General features: G+C 36.8%; 1 protein-coding gene across 1 annotated transcript in view; it reads left to right on the top strand.

Annotated features, from left to right (window-relative positions):
- TBL1X (transducin beta like 1 X-linked) overlaps window positions 1–23,791 on the top strand; it is a gene marked incomplete at its 3' end in the record, with an annotated part of 178,701 nt that overhangs the window by 130,433 nt on the left and 24,477 nt on the right. The window contains 2 exon segments of the mRNA XM_072427388.1: window positions 3,571–3,678; window positions 17,940–18,085. Coding sequence (XP_072283489.1) covers window positions 3,621–3,678; window positions 17,940–18,085 — 204 coding nt within the window.

The raw sequence follows: 23,791 nt of genomic DNA, 5'->3' as shown, positions 1-23,791 counted from the left end.
CAAAGCAATAAAAAATAAAAACAAAGCATTAGTTGTGTAAGAACTAATTAGAAACAATTTTTAAGCCATTACAGTGACCTACTGTGACATTTTCTTTATCATCAACCATCTTAATTTTATTTTTGACTTTTCATGCTATATAGATGTTTTATTTAATTACCAGTACCTCTTTTTTATTTTTATTATGACTTTGTGTGTACTTTTACATATGGCAACATTAAAAATATAGGGGACTATTTATGAACAATTTTTATAATTAAAGGCAACTGATTTTCCTAATGAGTGCGAAAGATAGACAAAGACAGAGAATTGCACTACAAATCTTTAAGTCTCTCCCAATTTATATTCAATGTAAAGTGCTTTTACTTTGTACTATTTATTTGTATTAGAATTATGATCATGCAAAACTAACAGCTTGGCTAATTTTGGGTTTCCTACCATTACCAAGGTACACTGTTTTACCATTCCTATTGATGATGTTTGTAAAGCTGCGTACACACTTCCAATTTTTATCGTTCAAAATGAACGACGAACGAACGACGAACAATCGATTGGGCAAAATCGTTCGTAAAAAAAGTAACCAACGACGCCGACGAACGAGGAAAGTCGTTGGAAATGAACGACCCGACCGGCGGATCGGATTGGACGACGATCGTTGACCATCGTTCGTGTGTACGATCGTTCATTGATCGTCCATGGTCTGAGCATGCGTGATGAACGAACGTTCGTTCACTTCCTGTCGTGCACGTCACTTCCTGTATCGCTCAAACGATCGCATCTATTGTGTGTACAATATCTACGAACGATCATGTCGTTATCTGTATGTACAGGATCAGTGCTATACGATCGTTCGCAGATATCGTGCAGGATCGTTCGTCGTTCGTTTACCAACAATAATAATTGGAAGTGTGTACGTAGCTTAAAGCTTCGTACACACGGCAAATTTTTCTCGCCCGATAATCGGTATCGGCCAATTATCGGGCGAAAATCTGCCGTGTGTACAGTCGGTCGTCGTCCATCGTCTGACGACCGTCCTGGCGGATCCATGGACGATGGACGACGACCGATCCTAATGAAAGGGAAGGGGAGAGCGCGCAGCAGGGTGCCGCTCCATCGCTCCCCCCCTCCCCTCTCCATAGAGCGTGAACAGTGCTGTATGTACAGCATCGTTCATGCATCGTGCAGTCTTTTCTCGTTGGAAAGGATCGTGAAAGATCCTTTCCAACGAGAAAAATTGCAGGTGTGTACGCAGCTTAACAAGCACTTTCAACATAAGTAGAGAGCTTTTTCCTCTGTAGCAGATTTGTTTTGGATGTGCTATTGTTATTTAAACTGGCTATCAAGAAAAAGGAATGGTGTAAAAGACTGTGAATCTAGAGGATATCTAATCTAGAATCAAGAAGGAATTTTCTCCCTGTTGGATTAATTGAACCATAATTTATATGTTTTTGTTTACATCTGGCTGTGTTTTTAGATTTCTGTCTAGAATATGCCGGTTTTCAGGTAAATGTTTATTTACCTTGTGGTTTGACTCAATAGGCTTGTGTCTTTTTTAACCTGACCAAATATGTAGCTACGTAACTATCCCTGGATGATACAATACTTAAAATGTATCTATTGTTTGATATCATTAAGAGGGTCACATTTAAATGCACACTAGTTTTGCTTACAAGAGATTTAGGAAGGTTTTAATATGGATCTAATGTGAATATTTATTGTGTAAGTTTTTTTGTCCTATTCATCAGCAATGCACAAAGCTGGTTGCCGTGACAGCCAGTAATAAACTTCTCCATGGAGACTGTGTTCTCAATGCTAATCTGTTGATATGTCCTTCCACTTTACCCCATTTAAAGAGTTTTATTCATAGCCATGGTCCATAGAGCATTACCTCCATTTATTATCAAGCATTCTGCTTTGTTTCCACCTGTTATCAACTGAGTGAAAAATGTGGCTTTGTATTGCTAAATGTTCTATCAGAAATTAATTCATTTTTACATGTTAATTCCATACCCTTTGGGGAAAGACTGTAATGAAGTATTAAAATATAAAAAAACATTCATTTCTTAATGATTAAACAAATATCAGCAAGAACAGGGATAGAAAATACTCCCCATCGTGGTATTTAGGGGTAATATGCAATAAATTGTAGCCACTGTCGCTGCTAGGTGAGTTGGAGGTGACAGACTGTAAAGAGAATAGAAGAAGAATGGAAGCAGAATAATATATTTTATTTGGATAACAAGCAGAGGTTGTAAAGAGAAGAATGCTTTTGATTCAGGGATTTAAATTGATATAACATAATACATAGTCTATCTCTTTCAGTATGCCTGTATTAAAGTACAAAGCAGAAGACACTCTGACATTTGCTTGCTTATTTGCAGTTTGACTAATTGATGTAAGAAATTGGTTATTTAGAGCCAGACATTTTTATAATTGTTTTTTTTGTAGCTAATAACTTAGTTGATATAGCTTTTAAGTATTCTTTGTACCAAAAAAAAAAAAAAAAAAAAGTTACTTAGCATTTAACCTCCTTAGAGGTAGTGTGACTCGGGGTAGAAAAAAGTTACTAAAAGTGGTAACCCCGAGTCACAATTGGGGATATGTAAACCTATGGAAGGCTAGTAAATACAACGCTTACCTGATCCGCCGGCGTCCCGCGCGGTCCAGCGCCGCGATCTCCATCTTCTTCTTTCTTCCTGCTTCTGCACACGACGAGTCACTGGGAGTTCCTGGTGATGTTGGTGCATGTGTACGTTGCCCGCGGGGCGGGCGGGATATTCAAATTCCATTTGTATTGCATTTAATACAAAATAACTGTATTGAATGCAATACATTGGATTTTTATGTGTAAAAGCAGTACATTGTTTTCAAGAACATTTATTTTACAGTATATATAATAGTATGAGTATAATGTGTATTTTTTTTTTTAAATATTTGGATTTTTTAATTTATTCAATGTATTGTTTTTACATGATTTTGTGTTTCAAACTTTATTATACTCATACTATTATACTGTAAAATAAATTTTCATGAAAAACAATGTACTGCTTTTAGCCATAAAACCGGAAATGAACCGCTAGGGAGGTTAAAAGACAAAAACACTGAGGCTGCATTCACACTTCCATGTTGCAGTAACATGTGGCTACATTTAGGCACATTAGGGTGTGTTGACCACTCATTCATTTTGAACAGGCTGCCTTAGAACACAGTGAGGGTAGTGAGGCACAGAAAGGAGTTTCTAAGATATGGAATTATGGAGGGAGTAGAACAAACCTTGAAGACCCTTTAGGTTTTCATTGCTACCTGTGCCTTTATATTTCAGTGGCATTAATGCCCTTTAATTTCTTGTCCTGGTATATCTGGGATGATCTCACCAATAAGGACATGTGCAGCAATAATATCTTAACAAGAATTCTGACTCTTACCTTCTTTACTTGGAATTGACGTTCAACATTAAAGTTTAAATTCTGCTTAACATGTATGTAATGTCTGAGGATAGAAAAACTGACTTTAAAAATAAAGTTTTGGCTTCTTACTATAACACCAGTATTTCCTTTTTACATATTTCAGAACGGGGATCTCATTTCCTGTAGACCTCATCATTTTGAGGTGGGGCTAAGATGAGCATAACCAGTGACGAAGTGAATTTCTTGGTGTATCGCTATCTTCAAGAGTCAGGTAAACTTTATTTTCCTTTAGGTCTGTCCAAGATCATACCATTAATTTATTCAAGAATATGTTCAGTAGTAAACATCATTTGGCATAGTTTTGTAAGCTGTATTTGCATAAATTACAGTCATTTACACAGTTTTAAACTTTTCTTACTTGCCTCCAAGCTCTCCAAGGCTAGAGAGGATACATTTTCATCTGAAAAGCAAGGTGATCCAGCAAACCTGGAATCGATCTGGTGCAGGATTGAAAACATTTGCTAAGAAACAGCAAATAACTTTGAATAAATTCATTCCAGGTCTGCTGAATCACCCAAGTGTATACTTTCCAGCCTTGGAGTGCTTTAAAAAATTAGGCCCGTTAGGCCCTATGTTAGTTGCTCTGCTGAATTACATCAACCCTGGGAAGACATACTCTACTCAAAGATTTCCCCATTGGTGGCAACTGTAAATTTTCAATGTCTACTTACTATCTGTCCTGAAAACAACAGTTGCCAATATAGAAAGTATTGATATATCTTCAGTTCTATCCTTTTAACTAAAATTGATTTGCCTGTTCTATTTGATATCTACACAGAGGTTCTAGTATTCCCACATGATTAATTTGGTGGAATCTGCTTTTATATTTTACCATTTCTTGTAAGCCTTCATTCATGTAATGAAACTAGCTCTGTTTGCCCTGCGATTAGGCCAATTGACAGGACACTCATTCAGCATATTCAGGATACACTACCGAAATAATATTGACTTTCTAAGATCTAATTGGCTACAAAGTTGTTGTTTTTTCTCCAGTTGTTCCCAACACTTAAAACATCTGGACAGCCAAGAAATAAAACAGAACACAATAACGTGCACTAAATCCATCAGGTGCTTTTTTTATATTTTCTTCAAGAGCTGTTTTTTACAGTCTGGGAAAAAATATGAAGTGGCAAGAAATGTGGAATTGAAGTCTTTGACTTTGGCATTATATTAAAAATGATTGCAGGAGTATTTTCAAGACTTTGAAGTATTAGTGCTGTTCTCTGTCCCCAACAATTAGGTATTGTTGATGTCCTGCAGAATTGTTACAATACGTTATTGAGTTCTTTTCTGTGGCGAATGTAGCTTGTAGCTTTCCTTCAACGGCTTGCCTAATGTCACCTTAAGAACTTTGCTATTTATGTGCTAACATGGTGGAGTAGAACAGAATTTGAACAATGAAGCATTCCTGGAACATTACAAATAGGCCTCAGCTGTGGAACAGCGGGGCGGCTGAGAAATGAGAAGAATTCAAATATTGTTGTTTCACTGATACTGGGTTTGAACTCAATACTGAGAGTACAAAACACATTGTTATTGTGCAAATATGTATTCCATCCACAGTAAGCCAATGAAAACCGCAGATGTGGTCAATAAAAGATTTCCTTGACCTTCCTTTACATTTCAGAGATTTGTAAACTCACAGAGCTGTTTTTACTTTGAATATACAGTATGTTTAAAACAATGGCATATTTTTCTAGATGATACATTGGGTTGATTGGTTTTATGCATTTTACATTACAAAACGTTTACAGTTACAAAACATGCTCTTGTATATATATCGGATAATTGACAAAAACTGCAACTGATGTTACCATGTAAGGATAAGTTCTACTTGTAAAAAAATATTGTTTAAATTATTCAATTGTTCACAAAACAGTTATAGGTCCAGAACAAGTGTAATGGTTATGGATATACAACCAATTGTTATAATTTCTATGCCAAACATTGTGTAAGTAGGGAATGTTGATATGTCATCTTATAACATTATACTATGACATTATATTAAATCAATTGAAAAGCCTTAGACACTTGGATATGCTTACAAGATTAATAGATTTCATACAATTGGTTGAAAACACCTAAAAGCACTGCTGGACACAATGACCCTGATTTATGAAAGCTCTCGAAGGCTGGAGAGAATACACTTTCATCAGTGAAGCTGGGTGATCCAGCAAACCTGGCATGGATCGGGTCCAGGATTCAAAACATTTGCTAGCAAATAGCAAATAATTTTTAAAAATCCATTCCATGTTTTCTGGATCACCCAGTTCACTTCTGAAAGTGTATTCTCTCCAGCCTTGGAGAGCTTTCATAAATCAGGGCCGGTGTGTTGCCAAAACCACCCAATTTACAGGGCTTATTAGAGCTGAGGGCTAAGTTAAGTAATTGAAAGCAGGTTAGCTGAGAGTGAATACCAGTATGGCATTTGACAGGCATAGACACACCTTAGGAAAAGCCTGAACTCATAGTTTGTGTGAAGGCACAGATAGTGACCTGGATTAGTTCATGGTTGGAACGAAAGTTATAGGTTTAACATGTTAGTTGCAGGGAGAATTTTAAAAAAGATTGAGGATGTTAATTTCGGAGTGGGGGATGTAGTATTAAAGCTTAGGGTAAGGCATAATACAGTATTATTAAACTAATTTCTTTATTTACTCCCCATAGCGAGGATAAATATTAGCAAAACTGCATGCTATATGTGATATATATATATATATATATATATATATATATATATATATAGTTTACAGGTTAAAAGATTTGCAATTCTGTACTGTAAAACTTTTTAAACCCTTAATTTCTGCTAAGCAATGCATATTCCAAGATCAATTACCTCTTGCTTGTTCACTGGACAGGAAATCAGAATCATTATCTTCCAAGTAGCAGGATGACAATTCAGAAAGCATTAAGGCTCCGATTTATTAAAGTTCTCCAAGGCTGGGGAGAATAAACTTTCAAAAATGAAGCTGGGTGATCCAGAAAACATCGAATGGATTGTTAAAAATCATTTGCAATTTGCTAGCAAATGTTTTGAATCCTGGACCAGATCCATTCCAGGTTTGCTGGATAACCCAGCTTAACTGATGAAAGTTTATCCTTTCCAGCCTTAGAAAATTTTATTAAATCAGGCCCTATGTGTCCAGCGCAAATAATGTTTTTGTAGTTATTTTATTTAATGTGCATCACAGATGATGGAGGTCTCCCTGCATTTTGAACCATATACATTGACTTAAAACAACAACCTATTATGGCCAAATAGATATTTGAATGGCAAATTTTTGAAAACTTCAAGGGACAAACACTGCAAATTGATCAGTATGATGGATGATGAATTTGGGACATCGCTATCTCTGTTGTTGTGGTTTTAATTCTGCTTTATACCTGCCTCCATACCGAGTGACTAAGTGCACTTGTAGGTGAATAACCTTTTTGTGTTGACACACCTTGTTTGCTTGTACTAATTACATCCCTGAGAAAGCGGACCTTGTCTGCGAAATGCGTTGGATGATTACTACATATGTAATGTGTACAAAATACTCAGCCAATGTATGTTATGGTGTTGTTTAACTTCCCCTAAATTGCAATATGGGGGAGGCCCACTTCTTATAAATTGAAGTAAATAAAATGCAAAAAAGTTTATAGGATAATAATAATAACTGCCGTGAAAGTCCCATATTTTGACATTTGTTGATACAATGCCCCTGATTCATCAATAAAATCCGCGCTCGCTGGAAGCGCGAAAGTACACGCGGCCATCGATCGCGGATTACCGCGGTCCGGACTCGAGTAACAGTGACTTTTAATACAAGCTCGCCAGTGTAAATCTGCCGGAGATGCGCGGCTCCGGCCGCGATCTTTTTCAGTTGCTGAATAGCGCGATCGCGAATACGAATGCGTGACCGATAATCCGATTCTGCTTGATGAATCAGGGGCCATATGTGAACCCTTGAGGGATGGTGGCATTTTCAAGCATAATTGAAATCAGCCTAAACAATATATGGCTCACCCAGCTGCCCTTTCTCAAAGTGTATTCTCTCCAGCCTTGAGGAGCTTTCATAAATCAGGGCCAAAAGCTCAAACAGAACATAGCAATACTGAAAAGGGAGATAGTAGTGTGATCTTCATTAAAAGGAATGATACAGAAATGTGTAGCTCACAAAAATGGGAGGAAATACCAAATCAAGGTAAAAAGTAAATATACTGTATTTCACCCCAAATATTATTTTTTTTTTACCTTGAGTTTTTTTGAGTTTAATGACATTTATGTGCAGAATCTGAAAGACAAATGGCTGTCAAGTTTAAAAAAAAATACTTTATAGCACCTAAAAGTAAGTCCACCAAATGCTATTGGTAGGAAGAACCTTGACTGACACATTCAAAGTATAATGACTCAGTAATATATATATATACATTTATATGGATACAATGCTTTGGGAAATGGATATGTAGCTTGCTAGGTTACATTTGACTGTATTCTCAGTTCATTTCTGCCCTTATAAATGACATTTCCAAACTACAGATATCAGATAGCAAATAAATCTTGTAGTGACATCTGGCTTGTTTGGCAGTGCTGAACATGCATGCCTGTGTCCTGATCACACGTTACAAGCAGTTGTGCAGAAGGAGTATCATGCTTATTGTGAATGGCAGTATCCATCCAACTCATAAGGTAAAATACAATACACCTACAATAACTAACATGATAATTTTAGTTTTAATTGGGAGAATTTCCTATTTAAAACTCTTTGTGTGTAATTTTGGAAATGATTGGCATTTTCAGTATGCAAAATCAACTTAATAATTATTAATATTTGGCTGCTTAGTCATAATTTTTTATATCTGTTCAGAATGTATGAAACTAGCTAAAAATCACCACTTTTGTATTAAACTGATTTCAATTGCAGAGTTTGACAACCACTTTGACAAGTGACTTGTCCTTTTCTAGAACCACAGTACAATCCTCAACAGCCAGTAGATTGCTCTGCAAGCAGTTAGAAATGCGGTTGAGCTTGTAATAGAACACTGTTGACAACACATGTAAAAACTGGCCCCTATTTTTTAAACAACAAATTTTTATCCAAACACTACAGGAAAATATTGACATTGGAAACCTGTAGTGACATTTAATCCTTGTTCCAAAAAAATGTTAGTGAACCTTTGGGGTGACAGTAGTGATAGAAGCTCACTGTATGGGAAAGCTGCTTGGCAGTCTGCCTTTTTTACAATGAGGGGGGTGAAGATTACCAGGAGGGTCCCGCTGCATCCCCCCCATTAGAAAACAAGAAAACAATAGCTTTTGTTACCAGTGCTCAGTGGTGATTTGGAACAGCAAATTGGTATACAATGGTGGGGACAGTAAATGGACAATAAAATAAAGCATCTGTCATCAGTCACTACTTCCCAAATGGCAAAAAAGTTGGTCTTATAGTGATTTGCAACATATCAGGCGTATCTGTCTTTTAGGACATAGCAACATTCATGTATTTTTAAAACAGAGGTATTATGTTAACAGAAAACACAACGTGAGGGCAATGTGAAAACTCATATCTCACTTAAATGTCAAGACAAAATGTTTTTTTCACACTTCATAGTTGAAAAAGAAATTATTGCTAGGATTTCATATTATGTCATCATCAGTAAGGACTTGTGTTGGTACCATAGTAAAATAATAAAATGGGGGAGGAATCTTCAAATATAGAAGGACTAATTAAGTTATAATGATAAAGAGGAAAAATGTCACTTGTGATAAGAGGAAAGCTTCTTAAATGCATGTGTATTTTCTTGGCATAGGATCATTATCTCAAATAAATTAGAAGACAATGACCATAGGAAATATGTTGAGTGATTTTTTTAACACTGTGAAGTTGATTTAATAAAGGAGTAGAGATTGGTAACCTCCCCAGTGGTAACCTCAAGTGTGACTCGAGGTAAAAAAAAGATGCTGAAAGCAATGAAAAACAATGGAAAATAATGATAAATACTACTTTAATTTACATGAAATAAAGTAACTACAAAAAATTCTTTGCGCTGGACACATAGAGTCTGATTTAATAAAGCTTTCCAAGGCTGGAGAGGATATACTTTCATCAGTGAAGCTGGATGATCCAGCAAACTTGGGATGGAGTTCTTCAAAGCCATTTGCTATGCAAATATTTTGAATCCTGAACCAGATACATTCCAGGTTTGCTGGATCATCCAGATTCACTGATTAAACTCCATCCTCCCCAGCCTCGGAGAGCTTTAATAAATTAGGCCTATATTCACTGTTCTTCTCTTTCACTCTGCCAAGTTTGTGGGGCAGGGCCAAATACTAGCATGGCATGTCTCCTGGTGGCATTGCTGCTGCTTTTTCTATTCTCTGCCCCAGTCATGGGAAAGTGTGCCTAAAAGTGATCACTTGACTTGCATAAACAATATAAAGAAACTTTCTCAGCACAAAAATCATGTAAGTGCGTGTTTAAATAAGGGATTGCTGCAAAAGGCAGCAAGGCATTCTTACAGTTATAGCCAACCTGGCAGGTATTGCCACCTCTAAACTGGGCTGGTAGAAGATGAAAAGGGAAAGAGCATGCAGGACACAGCTTTTTTTTTTGCATGCACAATGTGGTGACAATGCTGCACAGGTTAGGTCAGATTGTTGCCATCAGGGACTGGAAAGGTAACATAACTGGCACGATCAACAGGAATTTTATTCATACTGAAACTTTTTTGGAAATAAAGGGCACAAATACTAGACCTTTTTGGTGTTTAGTAAAATAAAACTGTGTCCACATAATAACTTATTGTATATGCAAGCAATAACTTTAAAAGCCACGTTCTCCTTACTAAGTGAACATTCCTTACTCTTCTGATAAATCAGGTTCTATGTCCATGGTTCACAAGTATGAAATATATTTATCACACAAAGTAAACATCTTTCATGGGGTCTAGTGTTTCACTTGACAGTCAACAGCACATCACAGTCAAAAAGGTTAGGTAACTATTTAAAAGAAAGTAATTTGCAGACATGTGCTACTCTACATCAAGTGCAGGCCCAGTAATCTGACCTACTGATGCTGGAATAATAACACTGGAATCTGCAAGCACATAACCCTTGGTGCCTTAGATCTGACCCTATGAGCTTCACAAACCAATTTCTCCAAAAGCTTTCTCTAGTTTGGCAGTTTCCGCAGAGCAGAATGTATTGACACCTCTAAGCATTCTTCAAATACATATGAACTGTCTGATAAACATATATATACGTTCTGCATAACCCTAACGTTATTATTTATAGTAATAGCTTTGTTATAGTGATAATATTAAGAATACTTTATTAGGTAATTTACTAACAGTTTACACCAGTGTTTCTCAACAGGGGTTCCTCCAGAGGTTGCTTGGGGTTCCTTTTATGGTTCTCAGGTCATTTTACTGATAACAATGATCTTTTTTGGCTATCTGTAAGGGTGACATTCTTCCCTCTCACCAAAAATGTAAGATGAACTTTTCCTTTGTAAGTTGTGGATTTAGTAAATATAGACCTGAAGACCTGAATTTTATTTCAAGGGGTTCCCCATGTTAATACGGCCCAGAAACATTGGTTAAACTGTTCCTGCCCTCTGCTCATTCATTGCACACTGTGCGGGATACTACATGCTGTGTACTTTGCAAGGATATGTCCCTTTGTCTAGTAAATGGGGTGGAAATTAATTTTGAAAATACCAGCAATATCCAATATACAACATATAACATATACATGGAAATGTTTAATTGCACTGTTTTGCATAGCAGGATATAAAAAATCTTCTGGTCCTTTTTTAACAAAGACTAAGTAAAATTTCAGAAGCAGTGTGTAAAAATAAGTAAGTATTAAGTATACGCTTACCCTTTTCATAGGAATTAAGAGGGAAAGGAGCAGCCAGATATTGATAATCAAATGCAATTACGTTTTTGTAACTCCAACCACCTCTGTAAACCTCTATAGAAACAGATACAAACTCTAATAGAAACTGGTCTAGAGTATTCAGGTCTGTGCCAGCACAATACAAAAGAGGAAAGACATCAGCAATGATCTTGAAGATGCAAATAATTCCTGTGTATAAATCTTAAAAGGGTTTGAAAGAAATTTCCAAACAATGTGAAATTTCCAAACAATGTGAAGTTTCTCATTCTACAGTGAGAAAGAATATTCAGTGGAAAACATTCCATACAGTGGCCAGTCTTCTCTGCAGTGGACATAAATAAATGCCCACAAACTTCAGTAAATGGAAGCACTGATGCTGAATGGACCAAATTCTTCCACAATGATAAAAAAGAGCAATAAAGTTATGCAGAAAACAGTTACATCAAGCTGTTGCTATGTGGTTCTACAAGTTATTGAGTCATTGGGTGTACTTCACCCATGACCATTTCATTTTGGCTTCATGGTTTGTTAAATACATAATGACACAATAGAATCTGAGGTTAGATTTAAGTAATTTTAAAACCTACTAAAGACCAGATCATTTTTTAATGTCCTAATATGTAAAAAAAAATTTCCATGACTGTATGCCACCTAACAAAAAAAAAACTTGAGATATTAAAAGCAGATCCCAGTATACAGCCAATATGCATCTAATTATATCTAGATTTTTACGGGTGCATGTCCAGTCCATATGTTTACATTAGAATGTCAGTACCAGGTTTAAAATGTAGATAATAAAGGTAGACTAAAAGATTAAAAAAAAAGTTTGTTTATAGAAGTTAGTAATGAAATTTGCAAATTTACATGTTTTCAAAAGTGTCCAATTGGATATTCAACACATCCAACTATGGATGAAAACATTGACAAGCAACATTTTTAATGAATTCATGCATAAAAGATAAACCACATATGGTCTGTGAAAAGACACTAAAAAATCACACCCAGCCTGAGAAGTGAAAAACATTTATAGAATCTAACTGAAAACCAAAGTCAACCATATATAGCATATCATGACAGTAGTTCTATACTAATTCACTGTACATTTGCACAAAAGGACATACTGATGCATATAGTCAACACTTTTTCATTATTGACTTTTTTGAATAATTAGGTTCCCATAGATTAGATTCACTCTCTGTATTTGTACTCTTATTGCTGAGACAAGTGATGGGTAATCCCACATTTTTACAAAGATGGGTAACAACTATCTTCTATCTAAAATGGTAATTCTTCACTTTCCTACTTTATCCGAAATGAAAAAGAAGATGGCTAAATACGGTATATATAAATAAAAAAAAAAAGGTTTGGGTTAAGGATAAGTAGGTAAATTCTAAAGGCTGGTTTTTGCAATTAGGGGTTTGGTGTTTGCACAGGGAACAGTTATGTGATAGGGGTTGGGGGGATTTACTGTATGCTAGTTTAACTGAAATTTGCAAACACGAGGAACTGCGGTGAGGTTTGCTCCTGGGCGTGTAGTAACAGTTTTCTATGTGCCTGCGAGGGGCCAACTATGCAAGTGTAAAAGAAGCCTTGGTGTTTATGCCACCTCATTCATTCATATGTCAAGATGACTAAGAGCAGCTCCAGAAACACTTTTGGCCAAAATACCAAAGTTGCTGTAGATAATAGTTTTATTGTCTAACTGTAGATAGAGTTTTTCAAGCTTTTAGAACTATATTTCTTCTTCAGACATGTTACCATTTTGGTCATGCATTCATGTGCCTACTGCGTGCCCCTTGGTGATTGTTCACAAGAATGTGAAGGTACGTGTGCACAACCATGCACAAGGTTTTATGCACACTTACAGACCTATGCACATGCGCACAACACACAGCCATGTGTAGCTATGCATGAAAAAGAACATGCGCATGCATGCACATGAACATACACATGCCAGACACACACTTATAAGTAATATTTAAATCGTTCCACGTCAAGGAGCAGGTTGCTTTATCCTCAGTGTGTTATCCACCATTGCCCAGCATTCTCTCAATTCTGATATTATAGATTTTGACCTTGGCCTGACCTTGACCCTGCCTTGATTACCACCTGCCCTGACCTTAACCTGTTTTTACAAATCCATCTTAACTTGCTATATTCCAATTTTTTTAGTGTACCTACACTGAAGCCATCTGATCCATATCATCTCTGGTGGGGAGACATTTGGGACCAGGAGCTGGTGACCTCCTTGAGTAATCTAGTGGCCACCCGGCCCATCACTAGGCCACTTGTGGGGTGCCCTGGTGAGGACAGGCAGTCACTTATGCTCTGTGCCCCGGGTAATCCTGTGTCATCTGCCAGAGGATGACTTGTAACAGTACCATGCCTGATGACAAAATTTAGTTTCTAAAGAACATGGTTAGGATCTCTTTTATATTTTTATTGATGTCTCTGTATTCTTATTCCACAGACAGGTCATCCAAATTCCTTTCCCTGGTGTTAGATGATGGACATTAAGTAGCAAGACAATCATTTAACAATGAAGTAGAAAACATCCAGGAACATCTTAATGGTTTAACCCTCTCCCACTCTAGTCAATGCTAAAAAAAAGAACTGGGCTTTAGATCTGTAGGAAAAGGGATTTCTATAAAGATTTTCAGTACTTGACAGCATTTAAAAAGTACCTCAAAGTCTCAATCTGTTACTTTTTTAAAGTTAAGTGAAAATAAGGAAGCAATGGACTATCACAACCTTTCCCATGTGCTTTGTACCTTTTCAGGAATGCAAGTCTATTTTTTTTTAATAGAGAGGGTTGTAGTTTTCTTCAAATTGCTTTGTTGTTATGCTTCTGTTTGATATGCAAATATTGGTAAGTGAAGTTCTCTTTAGAAATAGTCAACAAGTTGGTTTATATTAAAGAGCTTTGAAAACAGCTCATGGTAAAGTGTTGTCAGGGCTGCACCCATCTGAGATTAAAGAGACCATGTCATGCAGACCCAAAATAAAAATTTAGGGGAAGTGGTTTATTACCAACCTGTTCAGCTGCTTACTTCACTATTCTCCCCCATATTAATGATACACAGCATGTGACACTTCCAGGTGTGTTGAATGTCTGGTCTCGTCCGATATCAGCCCATTGGATGTGTGTACGCAGCCTTAGTTATGATGGATTACTTGCACTTAAGTTATCTTTTTTACATTTTTGTTGGCCTCCAAGTGATGGTGCTGTGTCCTCATGTGAAGTGTGTAACAAACTCTATAATAACTGCACTTGTCTCTGAAGCACTATAATGGTCACACTAATATTTTTTCTTGTGACATTATGAAGGCAAAAGGCTTTGTTTATACCCGAGTATATACAGTACGTATATAAATAATTAGGAAGCTTTAAAAATACTCCAATGTCTGGACCATGTGTGGGTCTTCTGTATAAAGGCTATAAGACAACCACTTGGGTTTTTAATACTTTGAAATCAAAACTTCAGCTCTTTTTAGTTCTCTTTGACATGTTCCTATACTGCTATTGATATTGTTCTTAACAATATAGTAACTTGTTAAAAGCAATAAATGGGCAGAATGTCTCTTTTTGTATTTCAATCTTTTTATTGGGTTTTTTGACATAAAATTTATACACACAATTTAACAGATAACAACAGTGGTATCCTTTGTGGACATACAGTTTCAAAAAGCGAGTATATAATAAAAGAAAAAACAAACATAAATAACAATACAGGGGAAAACAAGATATCAGTACAAATTAAATCAAATAGTGTGCACCCCTACAGGGGGCCCATGTCCCCAAACATTTTTAAGAACATACTGGATTATTATGTTTTCTTGTTGGGCTGGGTAAGCTGCCATTTTCTTTATAATATTAGTTTTAATTTGGTCAGGATTGGGAGATACATAAGGGAATGGAGGAGAGGGGGGGGAGACACTTTCATACAAATAATTGTTTGGTCAGGATTTTACCCCTATTTGGAATGTTACTATTCAGTTCGAATTATATGCCACTCACAGATTCCAAGTTTGACTTTTTGATTAATTTATTAATTACTCAAAATGAAAACTAATGAAAAGCTAGGGTGTAAAACCACAAAGCAAAAAGTGTTACTGTTTCCTTTTATTTTTAAAACAAATGAATGTTAAGAATGAAAACAGATCATAGCAGCACTGCGGTGTAAAATACTGCATCCCTTAATTTATGTTTTATCTCCACAAATAAGACAGCAGTGCTTTTTAAGTGTAGTTTATATGCTGCATAAGAAATATGCAAATCAAAACATAAGGCTGTGTTTTTGGTTGCAGAATGGCTTCATAAGAAATCCAGACATATAATTATTTCCAAATAGCAGGGAAAGCTCAGAAAAAAATGTTATTTTAAGCAGATTAGTCTTCTGCCAGAGACCTAGAGTATTCAATCTGTGTATCACTTTGGAATTAGGACTGCTGATAATGTCTTATACCAGAAGTAGCCAATTCCAGTCCTCAGGGGCCACATACTGGCCAGGATTTTTATATAAACAGAGTTATTTTCTGACTCTTTGCAAACCATATTTTACTAGATTTACTGCTGTTACAGAAATACTCATTCAGATCCTGCTCTTTGAGGACTGGAGTTGGACATCACTGGCTTATACAACTCCTTAGTTAAACTGCGTATCTTCATTTTGTGATGAGGCTCCTGATAACCATATCAGTTTATCTACATTAGTTTTTAAAACATGCTGCTAATATATTGTTATAGAAACTGTTAGTCATCATTTGAAAGAATTATGGTCAATGTTTTTTAATTGTAAAAAAAAAAAACGTTAACCCTATGCTCCTATCAATGTAAGTAGTGACAGTGCCTTTATTGTAGGAGTATGGCATCATTACAGTTTATGGGGTCTATTTATAAAGCAGTGAATCCAACCTTCATTGCAACATTCCAGGTCAATGTGTTTTAATGACAGTAATTGATTCTACACCAGTAGATGTTTCATATTCATTACTTTATAAATAAACTCCCATAATGTGGGAGTAAACAGGGTGTAAACACCAGATGAGGCAGCCACTGTCATATAGAGGAAAGTAGGTGAGGGTTTCTAGGTTAGACTTTTTATGGAGTGTCCTTTATCAATTTTAAAAATATTTACCACTCTTGTAATCACCTGGCAGCAGATCTCCTAGGTAGGGCGAATAATTGGAACTTAGCACTCTGCCCTTTGCAGTGCTGGGTCCCAGGTTGGAATCTCAGCCAGGACACTATCTGCATGGAGTTTGCAGGTTCTCCCCGTGTTTACGTGGGTTTCCTCTGGGTATTCTGGTTTTCTCCCACATCCCAAAAACATGCAGTTAGGTAATTGGCTTCCTCCAAAATTGGCCTTAAGGTGCGTACACACTTCCAATTTTTATCGTTCAAAACGAACGACGAACGATCGATTGGGCAAAAATCGTTCGTAAAAAAAGTAACCAACGACGCCGACGAACGAGGAAAGTCGTTGGAAACGAACGACCGGACCGGCGGATCGGATTGGACGACGATCGTTGAACATCGTTCGTGTGTACGGTCGTTCGTTGATCGTCCATGATCTGAGCATGCGTAATGAACGAACGTTCGTTCACTTTCCTGTCGTGCACATAGTTCCTCTATCGCTCAAATGATCGTATCTATTGTGTACAATATCTACAAACGATCGTGTCGTTATCTCTATGTGCAGGATCGGTGCTATACGATCGTTCGTAGATATCGTGCAGGATCGTTCGTCGTTCGTTTTCAAACGATAATAATTGGAAGTGTGTACGTAGCTTTAGAGTGTACTAATGACAAATGACTATGATAGGGATTTTAGATTGTGAGCTCTCTGAAGGATAATTAGTGACATGGCTATGGACTTTGTCAAGTGTTGCATCCTATGTTGGCATTATATAAATACTGTGTAATAATAATAATAATTATAAAACACAAAACATTGCAGAATGAAAGTCATTTGGTTGTCGGGTGCAGAGCATGCAGAATGCTAGGATCTATCAATGCTTTCTCTGTAAATTCAATAGCAAACATTTTTATTTCTATTAGAACATGTTTTATCTTTGCTTTTTTTGTACATCACAAGTTAACTTAGATTTTCTGTTTAAGCATTTCAACTGAACCTTAAAGTGATGGCTAAGCGTTACTGGCCCCCAGATAAATACTGAAGATTGTGCATCAAATCATAGCTGGGTGCCCAATCTTATCTCTTTAGGGGGTTTCAATCAATTACATTGCTGCTGATCATTATGGCCCTATTTTCTGCACAGGCATAATCATTTGGAAGACATATTCCCTGTCATCTTGAAAAATACTAATAAAATATCTTTCATGAATAAACAAAGTGTTTCTGAGAGTCTAAAAATGTAAATTTTTGGATTGTTACTAGCTAGTGCCTTCTTTTTTTAGTTCATGCAAATATAAAATACATTTAGGTGTACGGTACCGTGGAGCAATAATAAAAAAAAGTGCCTGGTCGGGGCTATAAATCTGCTTGTTCTAGGAGGTTGTTGTTGTTATTTTTTAAAGCAGGCATGTTATTTTGATGAATGTCATGGCTGGTTTTCCTTGTTTTTAGGTTTCTCTCACTCTGCGTTCACATTCGGAATTGAAAGTCACATCAGCCAGTCTAACATCAATGGGACACTAGTGCCACCTGCCGCCCTCATCTCCATCCTACAGAAAGGTTTACAGTATGTGGAAGCTGAGATCAGCATCAATGAAGTAAGTGTTTTAAATGAAAGCATGTTAACAACAGATCACGAGAATGACATTATAATTATATTAGCTGCTGGAGATGGGCATGTTAAATGGGGGCATTGATTTCTTGTGATATATACAGTACACAGAGTACCCAATGTACAGCACACAGAGTACCCAATGTGCAGACACAACATATATGTTTTTATTAGAACAGAATTCCGAGTTAATATTTTGGAGCAGCTTCCTTTAGTAGCCGGTTAAAAATATTTCATCAATTTAAATCCGAACTCCAGCTATATACTGCATCATACAAAGAATATATTACAATACAATGTTACAAAGTATTAATAGCACTTTATATAAAAAAACAAGGCCAGTTTTGCTGCGATATTCAGCTTTAATCTAGAGATTTCCCCAGCAGTTCATTTTTTGTCCAATAGATGTCCTCAGTCTTAAGGCCATCATCATTAAACCTGCTTCTTCTGAGACCAGGTCATTTTGAACCAGTCGTACTGGACAGAACCACGAGAAGTAGCAGAGTGTTGGGATTATTCTTTGACAGTCTGCTTTGCCCTAATACTAGCATTTTGTCAGAACATTACCTGGCATTCATTGACTCTGTCTTCTACTCATACTTCAACACTGTTGTACAAGGATGTGATGTTGTGATGGGGCTGAATCAAATTCAAGTATTTACTTGTTCTTGCATTTCAAAAATACATTTATTTATTAGATAGCTAAATTGATCTGGGTCTTTCATATCTGCTTAAAGTTTTCCTCCAGTTTTTTTTTAAATAAGTCTAATCTCCAATACGTAGATGTGTATTTTCTGTCATGAATGAGGTCATGAACAGTCATGTTCAGGAAGGATTTGTAAATTGCTAAATCTAAAATAAACCTGGCAACAGTAAGAGTTCTAAGCTAACACATACAGGAAAAAGCTAATAGCCTATGTTCAAACATGCCTTTGCCTCTAGGATGTGATCGTATAAAACCGGCCAAAACGCTTCTGGTGCATTTATACATAAGACATACTACCAGCACTTTATATATCTAGCACTTTATAATCTAGCAGACTGTGCATTTGTACATCAATTTAAAACTTCTAAATAACATGTCATTTTGGTTTAGGCTTTTTTTTTGGTATTTTGGAGAAAAGTGGGAGGTGTGATGCAGCTGGGAGGGTGGAGTTTTGTACAAGCTTTCCCTATTTATCTGTACTCATATTTGAATTTTTTTATACAGTTTGATTTAGTATTCTTTGTATTGCTTTTAGTTACAATTTTATGTCTTGTATCTTTTTTTCAGTTGGCTGATTGGCTTTTAAGGGTTATTGTAGATTTGTAGTTTGTACATTCATTAGTTTAGGGACAGTTGTATGTACTCTTAATGAACTTTTCATAATGTAATATAGTACATAGCAAACTGCTGCTAAGGCGTTCTGGACTGGCAAACCGCACCCCAGGTCAATGTGTGTGCATACATTTACCTTGCAAGAAGAGCCCCAGCACATTGCAAATCACACAACAAAATCAATCTGTGTACATGAAATCAAAATGCTGGGGAGTTAAGTCCTGGATGCATGCCCAGGAATTACATCATTTTGGCAAATCTAGATGGCCAAAGATCCAAAACCCGGATGGTGCAAGGACAGGTGGGATAAATTAAAAATTGCGATCAGGCAGGTATGTTTATATACATCACCGGTCCATTCTGCAAGAAAGGCCCTGCCTAGTCCCAATATTGATTTAATTATATTTTTAGTCCCTGTTTATCAAGAAATCCTGCACTAGACTCCCTGAAAACATATGTGGATCTAGTAGGGGTTTCAACCAAAATCTTTCATTACACCCTGAAATTAAATGCCATATAAGATGCAGTTGACCTACATTTTGAGGTTAATTCTTTTTTTTTTACAACCTTCTTAACTGTTTTCATTACTAGCACTGGCTTGCTGTTTGGTAGTTAAAACATCTAATCGCCATAGCCTCCAGTGATTAAATTAGCTTTCAACTGCAGTTAATGATGACATCTTTTTTAAAGGTTACCAGATTAGCATAATGTTTATATAGAACATTATTTTCAATTATCTCACAGGCTCCACAGACTTAAGGACAAGATGTGATACTTAGCTCAATCATTGCAAATTGCAGTATGTTGTCATCAGGCTGCAATAAGCACTCAAATAATCTACCAGTATTTCTGCATGTCTGATAATCTCTAAATCTGTCAAGGATATTAAGGATTTGAACATACATTTTTACTGCTGAAACATAAATAATTGTAGCCCCAGTTGGCAATGTGGTTGTTAAAAAGGCTAAATGATACCTAATTTCAATGGTCATACAGTTCATTTTTTATTCAAAAATTTTGCATTTGCATTAAAATATTGCATTTAAAAGTAAAAACATATCCATTTGCATTGAACACACTGAATTTATTTCAGTACACAATTTTGTCATTAATGTCCACCCCCTCTCCTAATTGTATTATATGGTCTTTGGCACACTATCCAGAGATAGTGAGATATCTATGCAAGTTCACTGTATGTTTCATGTACTCTCAGCTAAAAGCTGCCTATATGATGAAAAGTGAATTACGTGGAAGGTGCAAACTGAAACATGATCGTCAATAAACATGTTATCGGAAAAAACTAACTCAGCTGAAAAGAAATTAAACCTGCGACTTTTTTTTTACTGGAAATGAATCATGGATAAATAGTATGATACATCCTGGGAACTCATTTAAACTCATCCTGCAAATTTACTCTTTCTTGTAAACATAATTAGATTACTGCAGTTAATCATAATTTATTGTAACATATATCCATGAAACAATTTTTTAGGAATGTAAACCACAAAACAAATATGTAACTTCAGTGGCAGGCCTAAAATTAAAGCAAAACCAAACCAAAAATAAGAAAAAAAATTACCTTTACCTTTACTTCCGCAGATACCTTATTCTCTCCAGAGCTTTCTGCAATTGGGTATGGCACCGCCCTGTAATCCACCTTCGACCCAGTGCAGATGAAGCACTGGGTGCCGCTATCTAAGTCTGTCTTCTTCCTTGTTCTGGCTACGTTACCCGATCTGGCTCTGTGCAGGCGCTAGAGCGGGTGATGTAGCCTGCTGTATATGGGGAAGAAAAAGTGCCAATCTCACTGTTCATGCGCGAGATCAGCATTTTTTTCCCATTTAAGGAAAAGAACTCTTTTGCGGGCATGCACAGAAGGAGCAGCCAGAAAACTCCTGGGATGTGTGAGATGAGTATACCAGTGTGACAGATCCCCGCAGGACCAGGTCATCTGTGACTCCTCCTTCCTCACTCTCCCTGCAGTCCCCAGCTGCTGGCCCCATTTTCGCCTTTGGATCCACCACTCTGCACACTTCCTGTTCCAAGTCAGGTGATTCACTGTCAGCTGCTCCCTTGCCTCAGAGACTACTCTTGTTCGCTGCCTGCCCTGATCTCTTGCCTGTTTCCTGACCACCCTTGTTCGCTGCCTGCCCTGACCTTTTGGCTCGTCTGACTACTATCTTGGATTTCCCTTTTGCACTACCATTTGGTTCCAGCTTGTTAGCAGTCACCTGCCTTGGCGGGCATGGGGGCCACAACCTGGCAGTAATTTGCCACACAATATTTTCACTTCTAGAGGCTCTGGAGAAGACCAAGCTACTGCTTAGACCCTGTGTCCCGTGCACGTCCCCACCCACTGGGTTGGTGACACAGTGGGTCCACCACTTGTCCTTGTGGAGCTGTGAGTCTCCCATTCAGTCTCACCTTTACACCACTGCCGTTTAGGGTATTAAAAAAAAGATTTTTAATTTATAATAAAGTATTATTTACTATTTATGTAAAGTTACATTTTTGGTGATAGGTCCACTTTAGGGGCTAAAATAATAATGTTATGTAAGATCATGTTAGCATTTATTCCATGTAGATAATTGAAAATAATAGCAATTGTTTTCCTAATTAAAGGAAGGAGTCCACTGGTTGCAATTTTGTTACAGTTCTTTAGTTCTGTTCTGAGAATGTAATTTATTCTCTGACTGTTAAAATTTATTCAGGACACAACTACGTCTACCCCCTCCGGAGACACAGTCCAAAGGTAAGTGGTTTCTATTAGACTGTATTTTCAGAGAACCCAGAATGCTCTGTGATACAATGCCACAAATTATTTAATATTAATAATCATTATTATTATTACATCAAAACTTTTAAAATAAGATTTTTTTAAATTAAAAGAGTTCTAAAAATCAATAAAGGCAGGCTCGGAGCTGACAAGCATAGACAGCAAAGGTGTGGGGGTCTCATGACTGGGTGCTAATGGGAACCAGTTATATAAGGGTTAAGGCAAAAAGAGAAGGGTGTGGGTTGTGGTGGGGTGATCATTAGGGGTGGAGAGATGGCGGGGGAGTTAAAAAGGGCTGGGTGGAAAGAGGGGGGCATTGGTAGTTGGCATAGCTAGAGTGAGCTTCCAACCCGCCCTCTCTGAACCTTGGGTAGGTTGTTAGTAAGTTTTGTTGGGGTCTGGGGAAGGCAGGGTCTGATTGGTGTCCATAGAGAAGGAAGGTTTTGTGCCAACTGTTCGACAGTGAGGAGTTGGTGTACGGTTGATATCGGAACCCGAGGCAAGGAGGTGTGCCAAAAATATCAATCCTCTGGTCTTCAGTTGTGTGTTAGTTTTTGTTGAGAGGTGCCTTCCAGGGTCCAGATTCCTTGTAAAGTAAACATGTGAAAAAGTAAATTAAATTGACCAAAAACAAATATAGTTTCCATATATGGTGCAGAATAATATTTACTGAAAGTGAATTCTGCAGGAATTTTCTTTTGAGTGGGCATATCATAGTTTTGATCTAAACCCATATAAAGATGCAAATTATGCTAACAAATGACTCTGGTGATGACCTGTAACAGGAGATTTGCATTATATTCTGAGTATTAGTGCAGATTCCATTTATATTGTATGAGTCACATAACTGATTGCCTGCTCAGCCGGCTCTGAACATCCTGAAATATAATAGCAATGTCACTTGAGTTGGAAAGTGATGCACAGCACACTCCTGATCTTTGTATTATTAATAAAATAAAAGAAAGATGAAAGAACACATGTACTGTGCATTGTGACTCAAATGTCATAAATGAGTAAAGTGTAAGTGCATGGTATATGGTACGAGGGGAGCAAGCAAAAAGAAGAGCTGACTGTTTATAAAATAAATTGAAGGGCTTATAAATGTGACCATTGCTTTACTGCAATCTGTCTAGAACTATCTAGTGGACTTGCTATTAGAATAAAACTGTGGAAAACTAAATGACCCCACAAAAATAATTTTCATTTCCTAACCTTTTATTGTCCCTCCCCCAAATAAAGCAATTTTCAACACAAATACAGAGTTGTTGACAAATGGTGTTAAAAGTCAGTGGCCTTTTTTGAGGAATGATAGTATGTTTCTATTATTCCTAAAATGATGATGATGTAGGTGCCTTATAGTATTATAGTAATACTATAAAGAAACCAACCGGGACATGAATGCCTGCGGATTGTTAAAACAAAAGCTTTAAGCTGGGTACACACTTGCAATAAATATCGTTAGAAAACGAACGACTAATGATTATGCATAATTATTTTGAACGATCGTATTGTGCACAATTCTGTACATATTGTAACATTACGATTGTTCAAATATAATCCACCAATAGTGTACACACGCTAGATACGATTGTTTGAAC

This window comes from Pyxicephalus adspersus, chromosome 1 (genome assembly GCF_032062135.1).
Source record: "Pyxicephalus adspersus chromosome 1, UCB_Pads_2.0, whole genome shotgun sequence".
NCBI lineage: Eukaryota > Metazoa > Chordata > Amphibia > Anura > Pyxicephalidae > Pyxicephalus > Pyxicephalus adspersus.
The sequence above is the reverse complement of the archived record's forward strand: the minus strand, read 5'-3'. Positions and strand labels throughout refer to the sequence as shown.